Raw genomic sequence first — 21,046 nt, forward strand, 5'->3', positions numbered from 1 at the left:
GTCACACCAAGCGATGCTCAGGGATTACCCCTGGCTCTGCACTCAGGAATCACTCCTAGTAGGGCTCGGGGGACCTTAAGGATGCCAGACATCAAGTTGGCTGAGTGCAAGGCAAGCGCCCTCCCAGCTGTACTATTGCTTTGGCCCGCAAAGGTATTTTCAGCTTATCTGAGACCAATCTCCACCGGCTCCAAGAGGTAAGAAGTGGGAATGGAATCCAGCTTGGGGGTCTTGAGGTTTCCAGGGATCAATCTGGCATAGTTTTTCTTCACCAAATAAATGATTTGTCCTGAATGACCAGACTGCAAAGCAGAAATACAGGTCCAACTCCAATCCACTGGCTCATACCCCACGGCAAAGGCCAGGACCCCACCTAGGGCTTACAAAATCCACAAAAAAAAGAAAAAGAAAAAGAAACCTATTATCAGAGGCCTAACCAAAGGGCTGGAATCCTTATTTTCATTGACCGGACATCCCTGCTCCAGTCAGGAATGTCAGCTGGCTGCGGACCTGCTGCCTCCCCCACACCAGGACAGTTATTTTTGGTTTTTTTTTTTAATTTATTGAATCACCATGAGATACAGCATTACCAAATTGTTCACGATTGTATTTCAGTCATACAATGTTCCAACACCCATCCCTCCACCAGTGTAATTTCCCAGCACCAATGTCCCCAGTTTCCCTCCCACCCCTTCAAGCCAGCCCCCACCCCAGCCTGCCTCTTTTCAGATGCATTCCTGCCCAGGGGCAGCCAGGCTGCGACTCAGTAGTCCCGCACGGGGATGGTGATCTTGTGAATAAAGTCATCATAGTTCACTCGGCCGTTTGGTTCGATATCTGTTTCCTGGAAAAGATCATCCACTGCAAGAAATCACATTAATTTTTCACTTTGGCTTCAGTGTTCCATTACCAGACACGGTGTGCTTGGGGCCTGGGCTCCCCAGAGATCTCCCCTAAGTGTCCAATTAGCTGTTCCCATAGACAAGGGCACTGCAGACAGGGCAGGCCCTCGACCCTGCTCCAGGGAGCCAGGCTCCCCATCTCTGAAGTCAGCTGAAGTTCTCTGGGTTTTTTTGGGTTTTTTTTTTGTTTTTTGGGGGTTTTTTTTTTGCTTTTTGGGTCACACCCAGCGATGCTCAGGGGTTACTCCTGGCGGTGCTCGGGGGACCATATGGGATGCTGGGAATCTAACCTGGGTCGGCCGCGTGCAAGGTGAATGCCCTACCCGCTGTGCTATCGCTCCAGCCCAGTTCTCTGTTTCTGATGAGGGGCCACACCTGCTGGTGCTCAGGGAAGCCTCTAGGGTGCCAGCGATTGAACCCAGTTGGCCACGTGCAAGGCAAGTTCACTACCCACTGTACTATCTCTCCAGCCCTATGGAGATAAGGTGACCCTGTGCTGTACCTCAAAAAACCTTTCCCAGTGGTTCTACCTTGTCCAGCCCCCTGACCCCCACCCCACTCAGCACCTCAGCAGATCGGACATCCTCCATCCACCCTCCAACCCACCCTTCACCTGTCTCCCTTCTCCACCAAACTGGCATCTGCCTACTACTTTGCTCCAGTGGGGTCAGTCAGCAGCACCCCTATTTAGAACAAATAGCTACTGGAGGTACGAGAGAAAATTAATTTTACTGTGTCTGAAGTACACAAACGGGCTTTGTTCTCTAACGCAGCTCTGAAAAAAACTCACTTCACTGACCAGCTTCTCCTGGACTTCGAAAGGGACAAAATCCGAGCTTGTCCCGAGTGCAGGCAGGAAGCTCCATTTCAGCTCCCCTGCCCAGTGGCCTCTTGACCTCCCACAAACACTGTCTTGCTGCCCTGTGTCCCGGGCTTCCAGACATATAATTCCAGGAAGTCAGAAAAGAGCCTGAGATTCTCTGCTTAACCATCATCCACTGAAATGTAATTACTGTGCTCTGCACTTGAGCTGATAAAGGCTGTATTTTTAGAATTTTGAGGAGACTAATTGATCTTATTTTGAGAAGCTTCAAGTCATGGGCAGCTTGGGGGAACCGTGTGGGGAGACGGAACATGCCCAGCTCGGCGCTACCCTATCACAGCCTGATGGGAACCAGGAATTGTCCAGACCGGGGCTGCAGCCATGCAGCCTTGGGAACAGAGCCATGACCTGGAGGTTCCCAGGGGACAGGCGTCAACCTCACATGGTCTCTCACCATCCCTAGCTGCTCCCAGGCCAATGGCAGATTTCTTTTCCATCTCCTGGCCCAGAAGTCCTCCGTCCAGAAGCATCTTTCCTATCTCCTGTTTAGGATGAGGAAACCAATCTCCCCATGCGCTATTTGGTTTGTTTCTTGGACCACACCCTGTGAGGCTGGGGATCAAATGCAGGCCATCTCCTGCAAAAGCCATTGTCCGTCTGCCACGCTTCAGAGTGCAAGGCTACACGAGGGGGAGAGGCAGGTGGGCAGTGGATGGTGTTCAATGGAGCCGCCCTCTACCAGCAGTCCACACCCCAACACCAGAGGCTGTGCTGTGTTCTCACGGCCATGATGGGGTAAGGACATCCAGGTGCCACCATGGAACCTGAGGTGGTGCTTGCTGCCAACCCAGGAAGCCGGGACACAGCCTCTGCCTACTGTTGTACTATTTGTAAAGACTTGGCCCAGAGTCTTTGACAATGGGGCTCATCACAGCAGCCTGGATCTTGGGGCCTGAAGGATGGCCTCTTTTCTTCTTGTTTTGGGGCCACACCCAGTGGTGGTTACTCCTGGCTCTGTACTCAGGGATCATTCCTCGCATGCCTCAGGGACCGATCCGGGATGGAACCCAGGTCAGCTGTGTGCAAGGCAAGCACCCTCCCCCGCTGTAAAGTCTGTTTTCTAACAAAACAAGCAAGGGCATGAGAAGTTACTTGTCTGGGGTGCCAGAAGATAGAACAGGGGAAAGGCTCTTGCCTTGCATGTGATCCCCAGCATATATAGTCTCCCAAGCAGCACTGGATGAACCCCAGAACTGCCCGCCCCCATCCCCCCACCACCAGAGTGGCCCTGGGACCCTAGTTCTACAGAGCCTGAGAAGTACCATAACTGTGGACCCTCACACCACGGAACCATCATGTGACTGGCTAGGAACTGCTGGGACGCCTTGGGAGCCTCCAACTCCAAACAAGAAAGATTGTCTGGCACTAGAGAATATAGCTCATGGAGCTGAGGCCTGGCTCTGCACCCCAGCTGCACCTGGTCCTCTAAGCAATGACAGGAGTAGGCACTGAGCACTGTCAAGTGTGGCCGAGAACAAACAAATTAGAAACCTTGCGGGAATGAGGAGGCAGAGTTCCCACAAAGAACAAGCAATCCCTTCCGGGGCAGCACTCGGGGAATGACATGCATCCTGTCCAGGCCCTTTTTTCTCCACCCAGTGCTCCGGGCACTGCCACAGGTCAGCCTGCCACCACGAGAGCCATATGGCCTCAGCAGGGACAGATCCAGGCTGGGAGAGGGTGGCTAACGTCCCTGCTTGTATTCAACCGGCTTTTTCAGAAGCCTCCAAGCCTATGTCTCGGCTGCAGGGAGGGGTGAGCAGGGGCCCCAGAGACCACCACAGATTCCCCTTCTGGAAGACTCTGAACAGGATGACTATAGGCAAGAGCTGAGGAATCTGTGGCAACCACTGAGAAGAGGGTGGTGTGAGGGGACACGGGGGGTCTGGGAGACCCACATTCACCTCCTGGCTCAGACACTCAAAACCTGCATCTTGCAGGTGGAAAAGGGGGCCGAGTGTGGCCAGGGGTATTGGCAGTACCCAGAGAGCACAGGCTCCCCAGACCCCCACATTCCACTGTGCCCTGCACTCCAATCCAGAGCACCCCCAGCTTCACCTCTCTCTCGGCCTTGAGGGGCGTGCTCACCCCGCTCCTATCAGTTACCTTCTCTGTGGGTGAGCTTCTCCCCCAGTGTCGTGAGCTTGGCCCGTAGCTCGGATGCCATGATGTATCCCTTCTTCTCCTTGTCAGCCATGAGCAGGGCCAGAAGAATCTCCTTCTTGGGGTCCTCCTGTTTCATCTGTCCGTGCATGATGGCCAGGAATGTGGAGAAATCCAGCTCCCCCTGCCTGTCTGGGGCCCCCCAACAGCAGGGTGTAAGCGGCCTGGGTTCGAGACAGCTCCAGGCCCACCTCCACGGCCAGCTCGGGAGCCTTGAGTGCAGGAACCCCCAGTAATGGGCAGAGGGGGGTGCTCAGCCCACTGCACTGTGTCCCCATAGACCGCCTCCCTGGCCCTCCCCATGGCCCTCAGTAACAGTTCAGCATCTGCCCATTCTGCCTCCAAAGGATTCAGACCCCAGGTTTGCACTGTCCCCTGCAAAACAGTGGCAGAACTGGGGTGGGCCGGGCCTCCTCAGTCTCTTATAGGAGTTTCCCTCCTGCCCTGACCCAGGCTGTGGGCCCACACCCCCCATCCCGCTGGTCTCCCACACCCACCCAGGATGGAGGGACCCCAACTTTTCCCTGGCCGCTGCTGGCATACAGCTGCAGAAATCAGCTTCCTGACAGAAAACAAAGGAGGTGAGAATGTCGTAACCATCACTAAAGGCCATCACTGGGCTCCAGGCCCTGAGTCCAGCTCCCAGCACTACTGCAGGCCTTCAGGCCACCCGAACAGCCACAGGGCCCATTGCAGAGCCTAGGAGACTGATGGAGACAGGGAAGTCACCAGGCTCACCCCCGCCTCTGGGGTCTCTTCCTTTGTGGGCATCTTTGCCCAGCGTGACTGATACTCTGCCAGTCTGAACACACACACACACACACACACACACACACACACACACACACACTTTCCTTAAAAAAAAAAAAAAAAGGAAAATGTTTGTGGGGCCTAACAGCAGGTAGGGTACCTGCCTTGCATGCAGCTAACCCAGGTTCTATCCTCAGCATCCACAGGGTCCCCTAAACACCACCTGGAGTGTCCCCTAAACATCCCCAAGCACAGAGCCAGGAGTAAGTCCTGAGCACCACCAGGTGTGGCCCCAAAACAAAGTGCTCTGTGTTGCCAATGTCAAAAATAGAGCAAGCGGGGCTGGAGCGATAGCACAGTGGGTAAGGCATTTGCCTTGCACACGGCTGACCCAGGTTCAATTCCCAGCATCCCATATGGTCCCCCGTGCACTGCCAGGACTAATTCCTGAGTGCAGAGCCAGGAGTAACCCCTGAGCATCGCCGGATGTGACACAAAAAGCAAATAAATAAATAGAGCAAGGGCAGGAGATTGTATAGCAGACAGAGCCCTTGCTTGCAAACCCCACCTGGGTTTGATGCCTGACACCACATATGGTCCCCTGGGCTGCCCCTGAGCGCAAAGCCAGGAGTCGCCCTGAGCAACAATGGGTGTGGTGTCCCCTGACCAAACATAAGTAAACAAACAGATAACAAACAGATAAAATATAGGAGACTGTGATGCTGGTGATCAGACTCATCATAAAATAATTAACTGGGTGGGGATGTGGCTTTAATGATAGCACTTGACTTCCATGTGTGAGACCCTAGGATTGAACCCTGGCACCTTGTGGTCCTCCGGGTACTGATCTCGGAGTAGCCCCCAAGCAGAGTAGTGTGTGCCTCCCAAAAAAAACATTAACTGGGGCTCAGGAATAGACTCAAAGGGCCAGAGTGCTGGTTTTGCTCGCTGCAACCTCAGGTTTGATCCCTGGCACCAAATGGCTGTCTGAACACTGCTGAGGGTGAATTCCAAAATGAAAATATATATATATATATATATATTTGCTTTGTGGGTCACACCCGGCGATGCTCAGGGGTTACTCCTGGCTCATGCCCTCAGGAATTGCTCCTGGAGGTGCTCGGGGGACCATATGGGATGCTGGGAATTGAACCTGAGTCAGCCATGTTGGCTGCATGCAAGGCAAACGCCCTACCCGCTGTGCTATTGCTCCAGCCCCGAAAATATTTTTTAAAAATATTGAAACCTTAAAAATAATTGAATTAGAAAAATAAATAAATAAATAAATAAATGAACTAGAAAAAAATACAGGAAACAACGCTAAGGGAAAAGCATCCACAGAGAGCCCTGGGGAATTGTCACTTAATTTTCAGGGTATCGGCTGGGCTGTGACTCCACCATAGGTGTAAGAACCTGGCCTGTTGACCCATGGCTCTGAGAGGCCGGGGCTTGGTGGCCCTGCAAGTCCACGGGCACCACAAGTTCTCAACAGGGGGAAGCTTCTAGCAAAACATCCCATTGCTGGGAGGCTGTGGATCTGTGGTCACCTGGCTGGAGGGGCCGGATCCCGGAGTCCCTTATGAAATGGGAGCCATACAGGTGCCAAGAAGTTTTGCAGAAAACCACGAGTTACAGGACACCTAACGAGGTGTCACTGCAGCCCTGAGTTGTGGGACCTGCTCCACAAACTTCCCAGCTGCACCCACTCCACCTCCCACACCAGAAACACCACTGCCACGAGGTCCAACAGGGTTCCCTGACCTACGCTCCTCCCAGCACCTGCGCCCCACATCTCGCCCACGCCCCTAGTCTACGCCCCGCCCATGCCCACGCCCCGCCCCGACCACGCCCCGCCCCTAGTCCACGCCCCTCCCCTCACCTATGCCATGCGTCTGCAGGTGTCGCTGTGCCTCTTTGGGCGTGGGGCTGGTGCCCAGGGACCTCATCACTACCAGGAGGTCGCTTGAGCGGATCTTGCCACGCTGCTGCTTGTCAAACAGCGAGAAGCACTCCTTGTACTCTGCACAGAGTGAGAATTTGAGGGGTGCCCACCACCACCCACCCGAGTTCAATAAGCCTGAGACTGGCCCCATGACCCCCCCACCCCCACCCCGGGAGACTTGATACTGGAAAAGTGGTTTATCTGGTCTATCTACAACCGCCCCGCCCGGCTCCTGCTGCCTTCGTCTTCCTGCTCCCCACTTCCTCCCGGGCTGGTCCTGACCCTGCACCAGCCCAGGGCCCTCTGCAGGCAGGACACTGGAGTGCATAGAGGCACGCCCCTCTGGGGAGGCTGGACTGAGGGGGGCTGGCAATTGTGGGAAGTCATTAGTCATTCTGATGGGTAGCTGTGACGCCTGCCTCCTCCAGGAGGACCCCCCCCCCACACTTCCTGGAGACAATCAGGAGCCAAGGCCAAGCAGGTACCAGGCAGCCATGAGAAGTGGCCTCTTGGGCCAGAGCGATAAATAGCACAGTGGGTAGGGCATTTGCCATGCACGCGCCAGACCCAGATTCCATCCCCGGCATCCCATATGGTCCCCCAGCACCACCAGGAGTAATTCCTGAGTGCAGAACCAGGAGTAACCCCTGTGCATGGTGGGGGTGTGACCCAGAATGAAAAAAAAAAAAAAAAAGCAGTGGTCTCTTTCCCAGCCCCCTCCCCTCATCTCCCATGGAGGCCAGGTGCGCCACCCTCTCCTGTTTCATCTTCGTAGGCCTGCAAGTCCCTGAGAGTGCAGGGGGTCTCGGGGCTGTCACGGCAAAAACATGGAGAGCAGCACCCACTGCTTGATACCCCTGCACACACCACAGACCTCCAGGGACCCCGCAGAAAGTTGGGACAAACAGGGCCGGAAGCCAGCATACACGTCCCACCCGGCTCCTCAGGGTTGCTAATAAAAGGTGGGGTAGAGGCTGTGAATGGCTTTTGTGTCCCATCCCTCCGAGAACTGATTTTTGGTTTTGGCCGCACCTGGCAGTGTCCGGGGCTTACTCCTGGCTCTATGCTCAGGGATCATTCCTGGCCAGGCTCTGGGAATCATATGGGATGCCCAGGATCAAACTCAGGTTGGTCACACACTACCACTGTACTACATCTCCAGCCTCTCCAGAAAGTTCTGGGACCTGATACAGGGCTGAGTATGGGCCAGGTTCAGCACGAACAACCTTGTGTCTCCTGGGATGCAAAAGCAACTTCCCTTCTTCCTTTCAGTGTGTCCCACACCCCCCTGGGTAGGGCCCCTGGGAGCCCCCGGGAGATGCAGAGGTCTGTCCTGAGAGGAAGGACTTGCTACAGCCAAGCACCCAACACCCACTTGCCCTCCCAGGCCCGGCTTGGAAGCCTAGAACCCCTGCCCAGGTACCCCGCTGGCCCCCTCCAGGCTCTGTGTGTCCCACCCTGAGCTATGCTGGGCCCCCTATACTCCCCCAACGCTGTGAGAGGAGAGGAAACCTGAAAGTAACTGAAGCCAGCCTGGAGGAGCAGCCAGGGTGTAAGGGATAGGATGTGTATGGTGGCCTCAGGCCCTGCTTGTCCCAGCTCTCTTTGGGGGTCCCAACTCCTCTGGGGGAGACCCCGAGGCTGCCTGCCCCCTTCAGAAGGGAAACTGGGGCCCAGGCGGCGGGCATATGGCTCTCCTTCCACTCAGCCTCTCCAGCTGCTGCCCCCCTCAATTAGCTGTGGGTTCTGGGGGCCCTCCCAAGTTCTTGATGGCTTATCCTCATCACCAAGTTCCCACCTGCCAGCCTTGACCCGCAGGCCGTGGGGGGCCGGCCCGCTTCCCACCCACCCAAAGGAGCCCCACGCGCACGCGTGGCCTCCGCTCCTGACCAGCAGCCCCACCTACCATTGATCTGGTCCTGCGAGAGAAAGTTGGCCTGCGGCAGAAAGAGGGTGGATCAGGGTGGTCGGCACCCCGCCGCGGGGGACCCCCGCCCGGCACACCCGACCCCCCACCCACCCCCACTCACCATCGCGGCTTCCGCGGCGCGCGCTGCCCGGGCCCCCTCCCTCCCCTCCCCGTGCGGGTCCGGAGTCCAGCGGGGCGCGCCCCTCCCACCCCTGCAATAAACCCGCCGCCTCCATGGAGACGGGCCGGGTGCCAGGGTCAGATTCCAGCCCCGGTGCCAGCTGACACGGAGCTGAGACACCCGGTCCGGCCCGGCGGGGCCCCGCGGGAGCAGAGGGGCGGGGCGAGGCTCCGGACACCAAGGCTCGGGTGCGGGTGCGGCTCGGCGCGCCAGGACCAGCCGGGCGGGCCTCAGTTTCCCGCCGCAGGACCCCCCTCCCTTGTGGACCCTGGGGTGGGCAAGGTCTCCGGCACACGGGGATCTGAGGGGGGCCTGGGACACGGAGGTTTGAAGGGGGACCCGGCGCACGGGGGCTGAGGGGGGCTCCGAGGGGCTTCCCAGCAGGAAAGCGCTGGTCCCCCCTCCCCGCCGCAGCCCAGCGCCTCCCCGCAGCCGGACAGACGCCCGGTCCCCTCGGGTCCGGGCCCCGCCCCGGAAATGAGGGAGTGGGCGGGCCCTGAGCTGCAGCAGCCGCACCCAGGCCCCAACCCGCCCACCCGCCAGGATCCTCGCTGGGGCCCGGTTCAGTCAAGGCTCGGCCTGTGCGGTTGTGCAGGTTGTAGGCTGTACCCTGAGAAAGGGCTTCGGGTCCAAGTCCAGGGCTGGTGAGGGCGGGGGGGGGGGGTGGTCGCAGGGACAGGGGGCGCCTTTTGCACGAAGCCCACGGACAGGCGGGTTGGGGGGGAGGAGGGGTCTGGTCTCCCCAACTCCCTAACTGCAGACTGGTTAGAGAAATGCTCCGGATACAAAGAATCTCCGGGGTTGAACTGGGTGCAGGTGAGAGGTGGGGGTCTCACTGGGGAGATGGACAGAAGTGGGGCTCCCTAGGACCCTGGAGCACCCGCCATGTCCCCCCTAGGAGATCACCCCACGCTGGGAAAGGGGTTCATGGGGAGACGGGCAGGCCTGGATCTGAGTGTGAGTGCACGGTGTGGGGGGTGTGGCAGGGAGGCAGGACCCACACCCTGCCCAGGAACCCGGAGGAGCTGCTGCCCTGAGGCTCGTGCCACGCCCTGCCCACCTCCACCCAGCTTACAGTCCCTCTGGGGCTGACTGAGTTCTGGGGCCAGTCCGTGGGTTTCATCCGTTGTGAACTTTCCGCCCATATGTCACATTCCAAAAACCAACTTCCTTTCAAAAAGAGTTTATCCGGGATGCTCCAACTGTGAGGATGCCAGGCCCCGCCTGTTTCCGAGTCATCAAGTAAAGCCTGGACCCTGGGAGCAGGGTCTCCCAACGCAAGGAGCCAGGTGCTCTATCAGTCTCACCCAGCCCAGGGACAGTTTCTTTTTTTTTTTTTTTCCAGTGAGATGGGTTTGGGGGTTGGGGCCACAGCCAGGGGTCTCTTGGCAGGATCCCTGGATCGGGGCTGGAGCAACAATACAGCAGGTAGGGCATTTGCCTTGCACGCGGCCGACCCAGGTTCGATTCCCAGCATCCCATATGGTCCCCTGAGCACTGCCAGGAGTAATTCCTGAGTGCAGAGCCAGGAGTAACTCCTTTGCATCGCCACTAGGTGTGACCCAAAAAGTGAAAAAAAAAAAAAATACTGTCCTGGGATCAAACCAGGCCAGCCAGTAACGTGAAAGGCACTCTCTCTGGCTCACCAAAGCCAATTCCCAGTTCTCTGGGATCATTCCTGACAGTGCTGGGGAGCCCAATAGGTACTGGAGAGTGAGCCGGGGTCAGCTGAGTGCAAACAAAGCACCTGCCCACTGTATTATCACTCCTGCCCTCGATTCATCCCTTTTAAGAATGAACCTTGGTGAAGCTAGAGAGTGTAGCAGGGAGGGCACTTGCCTTGGAAGCAGCTGACCCAGGTTCAATCCCCTGAATCAGAGGTTAACCCTTACCACTGGGGGGGGGGAACAAAACAAAAGGATTCAAGTGGTGCCAGGCATCAGGTGCGGGTCTCAGCGGCAAGGCCTCCCACCTTCCACCCCCGCCCAGCCCTGCTCAGTCTCTGAGGGGTGAGGGGAGAGTCAGGCTAAGGCCAGAGGGGTGAGGTGGTGACTTCTGCCCAGGAGGAAGTGTCACCCCCAAACCTCAAGCTGGGGGACAGGAGGAAAGGTCTGATGCCTTCCCATCCACTTCCATCTGTACCCCCGGAACCCACCAAGGCATGGAGGCCCAGAGGGGCTGAGTGGGTCACTGGAGGCTGCCCCTGGCTGCCTCCAGGCCTGGGCCCCTCCCCCACTCGCATCCAATGCAGACAGCAGGGGTGTGGCCACCACTCTTTATTCACCCCTCACCCACCCCGTGTGGGCAGCACACAGCTGACCGGGAGAGGCCAGCCCCACCCACACATGAGGAGCTCAGGCCCGGGTTCCCTGAGAACACAGGCCAGAAGGGAGAGAGGGCCCAGCCAACTGCAAAATGAGGCCCCAAGGCTGGGGGCGCCCGGGATCCTGCTTGGACAAGGCCTTCCTGGCCTGGAGCTGCTGGATCCAGCTGAGACTGGAGAGCCTGGGGGAGGGGCTGGGCACAAGGGGCCTGACAGCCTGGCCAGAGACCTGGAGGAGGTGGGAGCCAGTGTGGGGTAATCTTCTGCCCCCGGCTCCTTGCAGGATCCCAGGGGGAAGAGACTAGCCCTGAGAGGGGGGCGGGCAGGAAGGGGAACCTGAACTTGGGCCTAAAAAACCCACCCAAAGGATCCAAAGCTGAGAGAAATGTCACCCCACACAGAGTCACACATACACACCCTCACACACATACACACCATATGCACCCTCACACTCACACTTTCACTGTCTCGCACAGTCTCTCAGCCTCTTTCACTCACACTAACACACCTTTACATCACACACCCTCACTCATAGTGACTCACACACTCATACTCACACACCCTCACACACTCACCCCTATACACATCCTCACACACACACTCACTCATTCACACACCATATACACACCCTCACTCACACACACCTCACACTCATACACACATTCATACTCAACACACACTTTCTCACACACAGTCCCTCACACGCTCACTCTTGACACGCGCACGCTCATGTCCAGCCTCCTGTGGGCCCTCAGTGCTGGCCGCTGGTGTGGAGGCTGTAGAAGGCCCAGGGCTCCGGCACGTAGATGGCGCCCGGGTACTTCTTCCTGAGGACAGGATCGTCCCACAGCCAGGCCACCCAGAGTCCCACGAGCAGGAGGGCCAGGCCGAAGGAGGCGAAGAGGAAGAAGCCGTTGCTGTCCAGGAGGAGGCCCTTGCGTTTCTGGTGCAGGACGAGGGCCAGCATGGCGAAGAAGGTGAAGATGAAGAGGATGAAGATCTGGCCCTCAGTGACCAGGTACCTGTGGAGGCCGGCAGGGTGCTGGTCCCGCGTCCCTCTCCCTCCCACACACCACTCCTGGTGCCAGGCCCAGGGGCGCCCTCGGATTCCCCGCGGACACTGTATCTCAGCTGTGGGTGCCCAGCTGGGAAGCATGTGGTGGACAGTGCCAGATGCCACCGTGGGCTGCAGTCTCCATGTCGCTGTCACACAAGGCCCCAAACTGTGAGCGCCCAACAGTTCTGAGGGCTGTGCCATAGTCCCCGCTGGTCCCGGGTTGGAGGTGGCCAGTGCCCAAGAGCCCAGTCTCAGCACTGAAAGGGGAGAAGGGGCCTGTTCGGCCACCAGGGGGCACGCAGGAGCCTCTTACAGGGCTCAGGCCAGACCCTCCTGGGGTCCCCAGCATCAGTCTCTGTCCTGGGGGGATCCCGAAGAACCAAGAACCAGGCAGGCAGTGTCCGAGGGCAGGAGTCCCCCTGCACTGCCCGGTGCTTCCCTGGGCTGTACCTGGGGTCTACCAAACCCCTTCACCCCAGATCCTCCCCTCAGAAGAGGGACAGCGGCCAGCACCCCCATCTGAGGCCTCTGCGCGGCCGGGGTCCCGGGTGGAGGGGCAAGGGGGGGGGGGGGGGCGGGAGGCCACACGCACGCCTGGCCAACACCATCAGTGCCCCCAGCCCCAGCACACCCGGTACTCACCAGTAGTACAGGCCGCTGGGTACCACCAGGAGCAGTGCGGCCCCGGGCACTGAGCGTGGTGCCGCAGCGGGGACGAAGCAGCCGCTGAAGTACATGAAGAGGATGAGGAAAAAGGGGATGTACCTGCGGGGGAGGGGGCAGCACTCAGGATTCAACGGGCACTCCCACACAGAGGGCCCCCTGCATGCCGCACAACCCCGTGGCTGAGGCCCCTGCACCTGTGAGGCCCCGAGCCAGACCGCACAGGGGCCCCTAAAGCTCGCACCCCTCTGCATCAGGGGCCCAACCAGCGCACAAACGGGGTGCACCAGCCTATGTGAGCACTGCCCCAGACAGGAGGCATGGCCAGGAGGCACAAAGGGCCAGGCCAGGGGGACCTGGGTTTGGGAGAGGTTGCTTGGCCCTGATGTCCTGGGCAAAGTGAATCAGACACCCACTGGGGCCACTCCGCTGGGCTGGGCATTCTCTCTGGGAAACCCTGCACACTGGGCACCACCCGGCCCTGGCCTGGTGGGGTGTCCCAGCAGGGCTGAGGTGGGCTGGGCTGGACCCGGAGAGGCTCTATATACAATATGGACTGGGCTGTAGAGGTTCCAGCTCTGGTCAGAACAACCCCTGAGAACTGAGCACTGGAGTAACCTGTGAGCATCACCAGGGAAGGTCCCAAAACAAAAACATAAAATTAAAGAGTAAGAAAACGGCCTTTGCAGGGCAGGCCCTGCATGGATAACAGGGGTGGGGGGCAGTGCTCCCCAACTCCCAACAATCCACCAAACACTACATAGCACAAGTACCCCGTCTAGCCCCACTTGGGCCTGTGCTCGTGTGTGCCCTTGTCTCCTGACTCCCCCACGGGGGTCCCCCTTTCCTCTGTCCTGCCCTCCCCTCCCCCCTCTGCTCTTCCCCAGCTCATAGCGGAGGTGGGAGGCAACTTTCCAGAAAGCCCCAACACCGCCCCTGGGAAGGATGCCAGGGCGCCCTGCAGAAGCCCCGGCTCAGGAGGGGCCTCCAGCCTGGTTCACCTCCCAGCTGTCCACCCCGGCCCAGAGCAGCCGGTCAGTGGGCGCTGGGGGCGGGGCACTGGCTGCCCCAGCGAGGCTGCATCTTTGCAGTGGGGGCGCTCCCCTGGGAGGTTGCGCCCCCGCAACGTGGGGGAGGGGCTGTTTACCGGCTGCGGCTCCCCCGCCCGCCAGCGCCCTCTAGTGGCCGCCGCACGCACTGCAGGGCTGCCAGGAGGAGCTTCCGCGCCCCCAGCGGTGCAGACGCGCATTGCAGCAGCCGCGCTCCCTCCCACCTGCTATAGAGGGGGACAGATGACAGGTCACTCACCACATGCAGTGGCCCAGGTACTCGTCGTAGTAGTAGAGCAGCTCAAAGGAGTCGATCTGAGGGCAGGACGGGCTGGTGAGCGCGGAGAGCTGCGGGCAGGGCACCCACCCAAGGCTGCACGGTGACCCGCCCTGGGGGGTGGGGGGCGGCCACCACTGAGGCTCCCTGTCCACTTCTAGGGGAGCCACGTGGGGCATCGTGACCCTTGGGGCAGCTCCCCAGTGGGAGCTCACCAGTGACTCGGGCCGCAGGTCTCTGATGATGGGGTTCTCGCGCACGGACAGGTGGTGCTGGTAGCCGCTGAACAGGAGCCGGTGGTTGACGGAGTCCCCCACCAGGTGGATGCTGGCGCCCATGATGAAGGTGATGACGCTGACATAGACGATGGAGCGCGGCAGGGTGCGCGGGGAGCGCTCCACCAGCTACGGGGGGGCGGGGGGAGGTGAGTGGGGGGACATACCTTTAGTGGCCGGCTCTGCTCCAGCCCCCCAGCCACAGAGGGGCAGGGGTCACTTTGGAGGTGGCCACTGAAGGGTGCCAGGTCCCAAGCACTGGGCCCAAACCGAAGGGAAGGAAGGTTGTGGGGCTACCGAACCCTGGTCCCTGAGCTTGGAGCCGTCCATGTCCTACTCTGCGGGTGAGAGCAACCAGAGTCAGCTCCGTCACCCCCTGCTGTCCCTGAATCCTGCCCCTGACCCCATCCCTCGCGCTGTCTCCTCAGCCTCCCTCAAAGGTCTGTGGGTCTCCATCGTGGCCCTATAGCAGTCCCTGCTTGGGCTGCAGCACCCCAGTGACCCTTTTGGGGAGGCCTCCCCTGACCTGTGACATCCCTCCATCCAGCCTTCCCCTGACAACACCTTGAGCAGGAGAAAGGGCGTGATGACATTGTAGGCCATGTGCAGATAGTCACCGAGGCTGGGCTTGTTGAGCGGGAACCAGTCCAGAGGCAGCAGCAGCTGGGGGCAGGGAAGAGTGTTCAGGCAGGCACGGTCAAGCAGGGGAGCCCCCAAATACACTCCACACACTTGTTCCTTCTAGGATGTCTGTCCCAGGGCACCATGGTTTCCAGAGGGACAAAGAGCATGGAACGGGTGATGGACTCAACCTAGGCACCATGTGGGGGTACAAGGGGTCCCCATATACTCACTCCCAGCAGGTACCAAATCCTCATTTCTGGACAGAGCCGGGGGCTAAAGGCTCCTTGAGGTCTTGGTGGTGCCACAAGACAAGTCCTTCCCCTCTCTAGGCTCAGTTTCCCCATCTGTCACAGGCGAGGTGGCCCAGGTGGCAACCTGGGATCCTAAGGGGTAGCCCTGCAGGTGAGCAATCTGTGTCTCTGGGCCCCAGTGATAGGACAGTGGGGAGGGTACCTGCTTGGCATGAAGCTGACCCAGGTTCAATCCCTGGCACCTCATATGGTTCTCTGAGTCCTCTAGGAATGATTCTTGAGCACAGAGGCAGGAGTAAGCCCTGAGCACCTCCGGGTGTGACCCCCAAAACCAAAAACCGAAACAATAAAATAATACAAAGGGGGGCTGAGCACACAGTCTGTGTGCAAAGGTCCAGGGCCTTGGTACCATTTGGAGTGACTCTGAGCACTAAACTAGGAACAGTAGGTGTGGGCCCCCCAAACAGAAATGAACAATAGTGACAAGAGACAGTATGTGAAAGGGAGCGTCACAGCTCTCACAGCCCTGCAGGGACAGGCATCCTGGGCGCCCTTCAGGTCGGAGGCCCGCATGCAAGGCTGCTAAGACTCTCCAGACCCCTCCTCAGTCACTCACCTGTTCTGGAAACCCTCAGGCCAGTGTCCCCAGCTTCAGGGCCAGGAAGGGCGTGGCCTGGTCCATCTCTTCAGGCCCCACTGGGGGATGCCCAAGCCCTGCCTTGTGTGTGCAAAACCAGTGACCCTCTCTGCCAGTGGAGGCTGCTGCCTTCTTGCTGACTGGAACACACACACACACACACACGCACACACGTGCATGCATGCAGGGGTGGGTCACACCTGGCAGTGTTCAGAAGACCATGTGGTACTAGGGATCAAACCCAGACCTCTTGCAGGCAGAGCACTTGCTCAGCCCCGTGTGTGTGTGTGTGTGTGGTGCCAGGGATCAAACTCAAGGCCTCAGATAAGTGAGGCAAATGCTCTACCGAGGCAAGTGCTTCATCACTGAGTCACATCAGTTGGGAGAAGCTGAGGCAGTTTCCAGATTGCTCATCTCCAAACTGAGACTGACAACAGTGCCGAAGTGAGGACTGATTTGGGTTTTGTTTTGTTTTGGGGCTTATGCCCAGCAATGCTCAGGGCTACTCCTGGCTCTGCACTCAGGGACCACTCCTGGTGGGGCTCAGGGAACTATATGGGATGCCCAGGATTAAACCTGCGGAGAAGTGACTATTCGACACTGATGCATAAAGTGGCCTTGGGAGGAAGGGTGAGTCCCCCTGAATCCAGAGCACACCCAGTATCTTACATTCTACCTTCCAGAAAATCTGACTGACTGAAGTGGTGGGGAAGCTGCTGTGCTGATCCCAGGTCATGGGGAGGAAGGGTATGCTGTGCCGCTGGCCCCAGTGCCCATGGGCCAGCGGGCACAGTCTGAGCACTCAGGCCCTTGGGTGCACAAGAGGGCCATAGTCACAGCGAAAGCCCAGGGAAGAATCCTGCTCTTGGCTCGCCACTGGCTGTTCTGGGAAGGGGCTTGACTGAGGTCACATGGCTGGCTCGACGGCTGCTGGTCCTGTCCTTGGCATCCACTCACCATGGCAATGGGACGACCGAAGTCCAGAATCCAGTTCTGCACAGTGAAATAGAACCAGAGGTCTAGGTGGAAGGGGGCGGGGCGGGCAGCCTCCTCTGTGCTGGTGGGGCCATGCCTGCAAAAGCCAGAGGGGGGTCAGCGGCTCCCCAGAAGACACACGTGTTAGCACAGGGGAAAAAACTTAAGAGGGGAGCTGGAACGATAACAGTGGGTAGGGCATTTGCCTTGAACGCGGCCGACCCGGATTTAATTCCCAGCATCCCATATGGTCCCCCGAGCACTGCCAGGCGTAATTCCCAGTGCATGAGCCAGGAGTAACCCCTGTGCATCGTCAAGTGTGACCCAAAAAGAAAAAAAAAAACTTAAGAGGGCATTCTGAGCTGGAGGAAGGAGGCCTGGGGGTGGACTCTGACAGCAGTGCTCTGTGGGAAGGAAGTGGGGTGGTACAGGTTCAGATAGAGGGCGGGAAGAAGATGCTGCCTCCGCACCTGAATCTTCGGCCCTAGCACCGACCATTCCAGCCTGGTCGCTTAATGTCGCCAGGAGTGGCCCTGGGGTCCCTGAGCACTGCTGAAAGCCTCCCCCCGCTGCCCACCAAAAACTAAATACTGTAGACACTGAGCCCTCCCACCCCTTCTCACTGTCCTCCCGTTGTTCATCGATTTGCTCGAGTGGGCCCAGTAATGTCTCCATTGTGAGACTTGTTGTTACTGTGTTTGGCATATTGAATATGCCACGGGGAGCTTGCCAGGCTTTGCTGTGCGGGTGAGATACTCTCGGTAGCTTGCCGGGCTCTCTGAGCGGGGCGGAGGAACTGAACCTGGGTTGGCAGAGTTGGCCACATGCAAGGCAAATGCACTACCGCTGTGCTATTTCTCCTTCTCATTGGTGGGGAAATCAATGCACAAAGGAGGCAGAGAGCCGAAACCAAAAACACCACATAAGGTCCCCAAGCCCCGCCACCGCCCTGAGCACATAGTCAAGAGTAAGCCCTGAGCACAGTCACATACAGCCCCCCCAAGAGCAGCATAGAGAAGCAGGCAAAGTCTCAACAGATACACTGTATATTATTACATTATAGCACATACACTGTATATTGTTTCCAAGTTTAGAGTCAACTCACAGACAAAACACAAAAGGCAATCAAGGTTAAGTCACCAGGGAAATAGGTCAAGTGTTTCTTGGTTTAGGGGCCACAGCTAGTGGTCCTCACAGCTTATGCCATGCTCAGGAATAAGAACTGGCAGGGTCTGTGGGACCATCTGGGACGCCAAGTATCAAACCCATATCGACCATGTGCAAGGCAAGTGCCCTACCGCTGTACCACCTCTCTGGCCCCGGTCCAAAGGGCCGGAGTGAATACTGGCACACAGGGGCCCCAAGTCCATCCCTGGTACCACACTGTCCTTGAGCACCCTCCCCAATACCCAGTACCACACACATCCACAGATGAATATTCTGAGACTTGAGAACATGAAGGTCAAACTATAAAGAACTGGAGTTGGGGGTGAGGGGAAGATGTAAAGAAATGACCCCAAATTCACTAGGAGATGGGGCTGATGTTCTATTTTATTTTGGGTTTGGGGACCACACGGGGCAGTTTTCAGGGATCACTCCTGGTGGGGCTTGGCGAACCCTGATGGAGGGTAAAATCCATAAATCAAGAAGTAGAACTTGAGGGGCTGGAGTGACAGCACAGCGGGTGATTCTTGAGCACAGACCCAGGAGTAAGCCCTGAGCACCTCCGGGTGTGGCCCCCAAAATAAAAAAACCCAAATAAAAAATAATACAAAGGGGGCTGAGCACAGAGTCTGCGTGCAGAGGCCCAGGGCCTGGATTTGATCCTTGGCATCCCATATGGACCCCCAGCATCACTAGGGAGTTGGTGCTCACTGCCACACCGGCAGGCACCTCCTCAGTGCTTTGCTCCACACTCAGCTCTGCACCCATTAAAATCTACACCCATCCTCCACAAACCCGCCAGCACTACCTGCGTGTCGAGTTGCCCCTGGAACAGCCTTTTTCCCCTGCATCACCCACCTCCCCAGAGAACCAACCTCTGAGATAACTGCACAGGCCTGTTAAAACTCTGTCGTTCCCAAACCCTGAACAACTGAGCCGTTCCCACTTCAGCTTGCCTGCCACCCAAAGCCCATCAGAGGCGGGCACAGCTGCTGGATATCAAACCGAAGTGCTTTAGGCTTCATCAGTGAACTGACCCTGTTTCTCCCCCCAAAGAAGCTTATCGCGCCCTTGCTAGCATCCCTAATTTAGTTAAAGTTTGTCTTTAACCTTCCTTTGTATTTTACCGCTCATTGTCACAGTTCCCCAAGTCAGTCTTGATTACTTAGAAGCCAAAACTTTCTGGTAATTCTGTGCTTTGTATTTGAAGTGCTGTGTATTTTTTCTATTTCCTCTTTTTCTATTTCCCATACAGCCTTTTTATATCTTACTATAGAGCAACGTTCTTTGGTTAAACACAAAGACCATTAATGCTCTGCTCCTAATATCTGGGAGTTGATTGACTCTGAAATATGTCTACTCCTGGGCATAATTACTTGGTCATAATTACTTGACTCAGGCTTCAGTTGCTGTAGTTCCTAACACCAAGAGAGGTCCCTCCATGGGACTGGGATGGAATGGAGTGAGTGGCAAAGCTAGCCCGGCATCGAAATGGGACAATCTAGAAAGCATAAATGCGTGGTCTTGATGCCAGCTGCTATGACTTAAGAGACAGTAAGTACACCCATGGGGAAGGACAAGCTAAACTAGCCTAAGGACCTTAAGGTAAAAGCCTTGCTTGCTTTCAGAGCTCAGAGAACTAAGTGTTGGGATCTTTGCCTCTGTGTTTATCCAAACAACTGCAAGTATTGATAACTTATACAACTAGAGGGAAAGATAAAATCAATGTAGGTGTCCCTGAGAGACAAGAGTGTCTCCTTGTTTTAATCTCCCCAAAAGAGAAGTTCCTATTTACCTATATAAAAGATCCACGTAAATTTCCAGATGTCTTACCTATGTAAGTGATCAGTCACACTTATGTCCTCACCTCAACCCCTCTCAGATGTTCTATAAGAATACCTGTAGCTCGGCAATAAACGGGCCAATTTCAACATCAGGCTGTGCCCCCCCATCTCTGTCTCTGTTGGGGAGGCGGCTCTGGGCCACCCAAAGCAGGGGTCCTCACAGCAGCACCCTCACCTTTATTTTGTGAACTCACACACACAGCAGAGGTGCTTACAAGTACTTATAGTTTTGTTGGGAGAGCAGAATGGGATGCAAAGGCGTGGCGCTGTTCAGTGGCTTCTTCCCCACTTTCGGTGCTCACCCCGGGCTGCGCCTCGCCTCCTCCCCCTACACTCACTTCCCCCGGGGTCTGGGCGGCGGAGCTAGTGTGCACATCGCCTGGAAGCCCGAGTCCGGGCGCCCCCGGCCGTGGCCTGCTCCGAGCCTGCCCCCACCAACTCTCCCGGACCCTCGCGAGGTGCTCCCAGGGGGGGCAGCCGGCGCCGCGCGAGGTGGTCTCGCGGCATAGTGCTCCCGGCCCTCCACTCCCCGCCGGCGCGCGCGCACCTGGCCTGCAAGAAGGACACGCCCGGGCCGCCCGCCGCCGCCGCCGCCGGCTGTCGCCTCCGCGCCGCTACCTCCATGGCCGCCCGCTGCAGCCGGCCCTAGGCCTGCGAGCGCGGGTCAGTGGGCGCCGCTCCGGGCCCGCCAGTCCGTTCGGGAAGCGGGGGGCCTGGGGCGGGGCGGCTGGAGAGCGGCGGGGGCGGGGCCTGGGGCGGGGCGGCGGGAGAGCGGCGGGGGCGGGGCCTGGGGCGGGGCGGCGGGAGCGCGGCGGGGGCGGAGCCTGGGGCGGGGCGGCGGGAGAGCGGAGGGGCGGGGCCTGGAGCGGGGGCGGGGCCTGGGGCGGGTTAGAGGGGGCGGGGCCTGAGGCAGGTGGCGGGAGAGCAGCGGGGGCATGGCGGGTGGGGGGCGGGACTCCGCGCGGAAAATAGGCGTCTGGGGGCGGGACTCTGGCTCCCGGGGGCGGGGCCAGGGCGAGGCCGGCGTGGGGCAGGGGCTGTGGGAGAGTGGTGTCCGGGGCGGGGCCGGGGGCGGGGATTTGCCCTTACTGGGCGGGGCCTCGCGGGCCCAGGGTTTATTGGGATGCCGAGTACTGCACGCGCAGCCAGTGTGGCCACTAAGCGAGGGCTCGGTTCT

At 58.3% G+C, this 21,046-nt stretch overlaps 2 protein-coding genes across 2 annotated transcripts; both read right to left on the reverse strand.

The window, feature by feature from the left end:
* Nucleotides 1–690: 690 nt before the first annotated feature.
* CALML4 (calmodulin like 4) lies at nucleotides 691–8,715 on the reverse strand. Its single transcript, XM_056127803.1, has 5 exons — nucleotides 8,671–8,715; nucleotides 8,547–8,577; nucleotides 6,578–6,718; nucleotides 3,892–4,080; nucleotides 691–861 (listed from the first exon to the last, which is right to left on the reverse strand). The coding sequence occupies exons 1-5, from the start codon at nucleotides 8,671–8,673 to the stop codon at nucleotides 764–766; spliced, it is 462 nt and encodes a 153-aa protein (XP_055983778.1). The 5' UTR covers nucleotides 8,674–8,715; the 3' UTR covers nucleotides 691–763.
* A 2,343-nt stretch (nucleotides 8,716–11,058) lies between these two features.
* Nucleotides 11,059–20,582, reverse strand: CLN6 (CLN6 transmembrane ER protein). Its single transcript, XM_056127802.1, has 7 exons — nucleotides 20,417–20,582; nucleotides 16,844–16,958; nucleotides 14,939–15,037; nucleotides 14,315–14,503; nucleotides 14,082–14,137; nucleotides 12,753–12,875; nucleotides 11,059–12,075 (listed from the first exon to the last, which is right to left on the reverse strand). Exons 1-7 carry the CDS (start codon nucleotides 20,491–20,493, stop codon nucleotides 11,805–11,807), a joined length of 930 nt encoding a protein of 309 aa, XP_055983777.1. The 5' UTR covers nucleotides 20,494–20,582; the 3' UTR covers nucleotides 11,059–11,804.
* Nucleotides 20,583–21,046: the final 464 nt, after the last annotated feature.

Source organism: Sorex fumeus, unplaced genomic scaffold (assembly GCF_029834395.1).
Source record: "Sorex fumeus unplaced genomic scaffold, SorFum_2.1 ptg000063l, whole genome shotgun sequence".
Classification (NCBI taxonomy): domain Eukaryota; kingdom Metazoa; phylum Chordata; class Mammalia; order Eulipotyphla; family Soricidae; genus Sorex; species Sorex fumeus.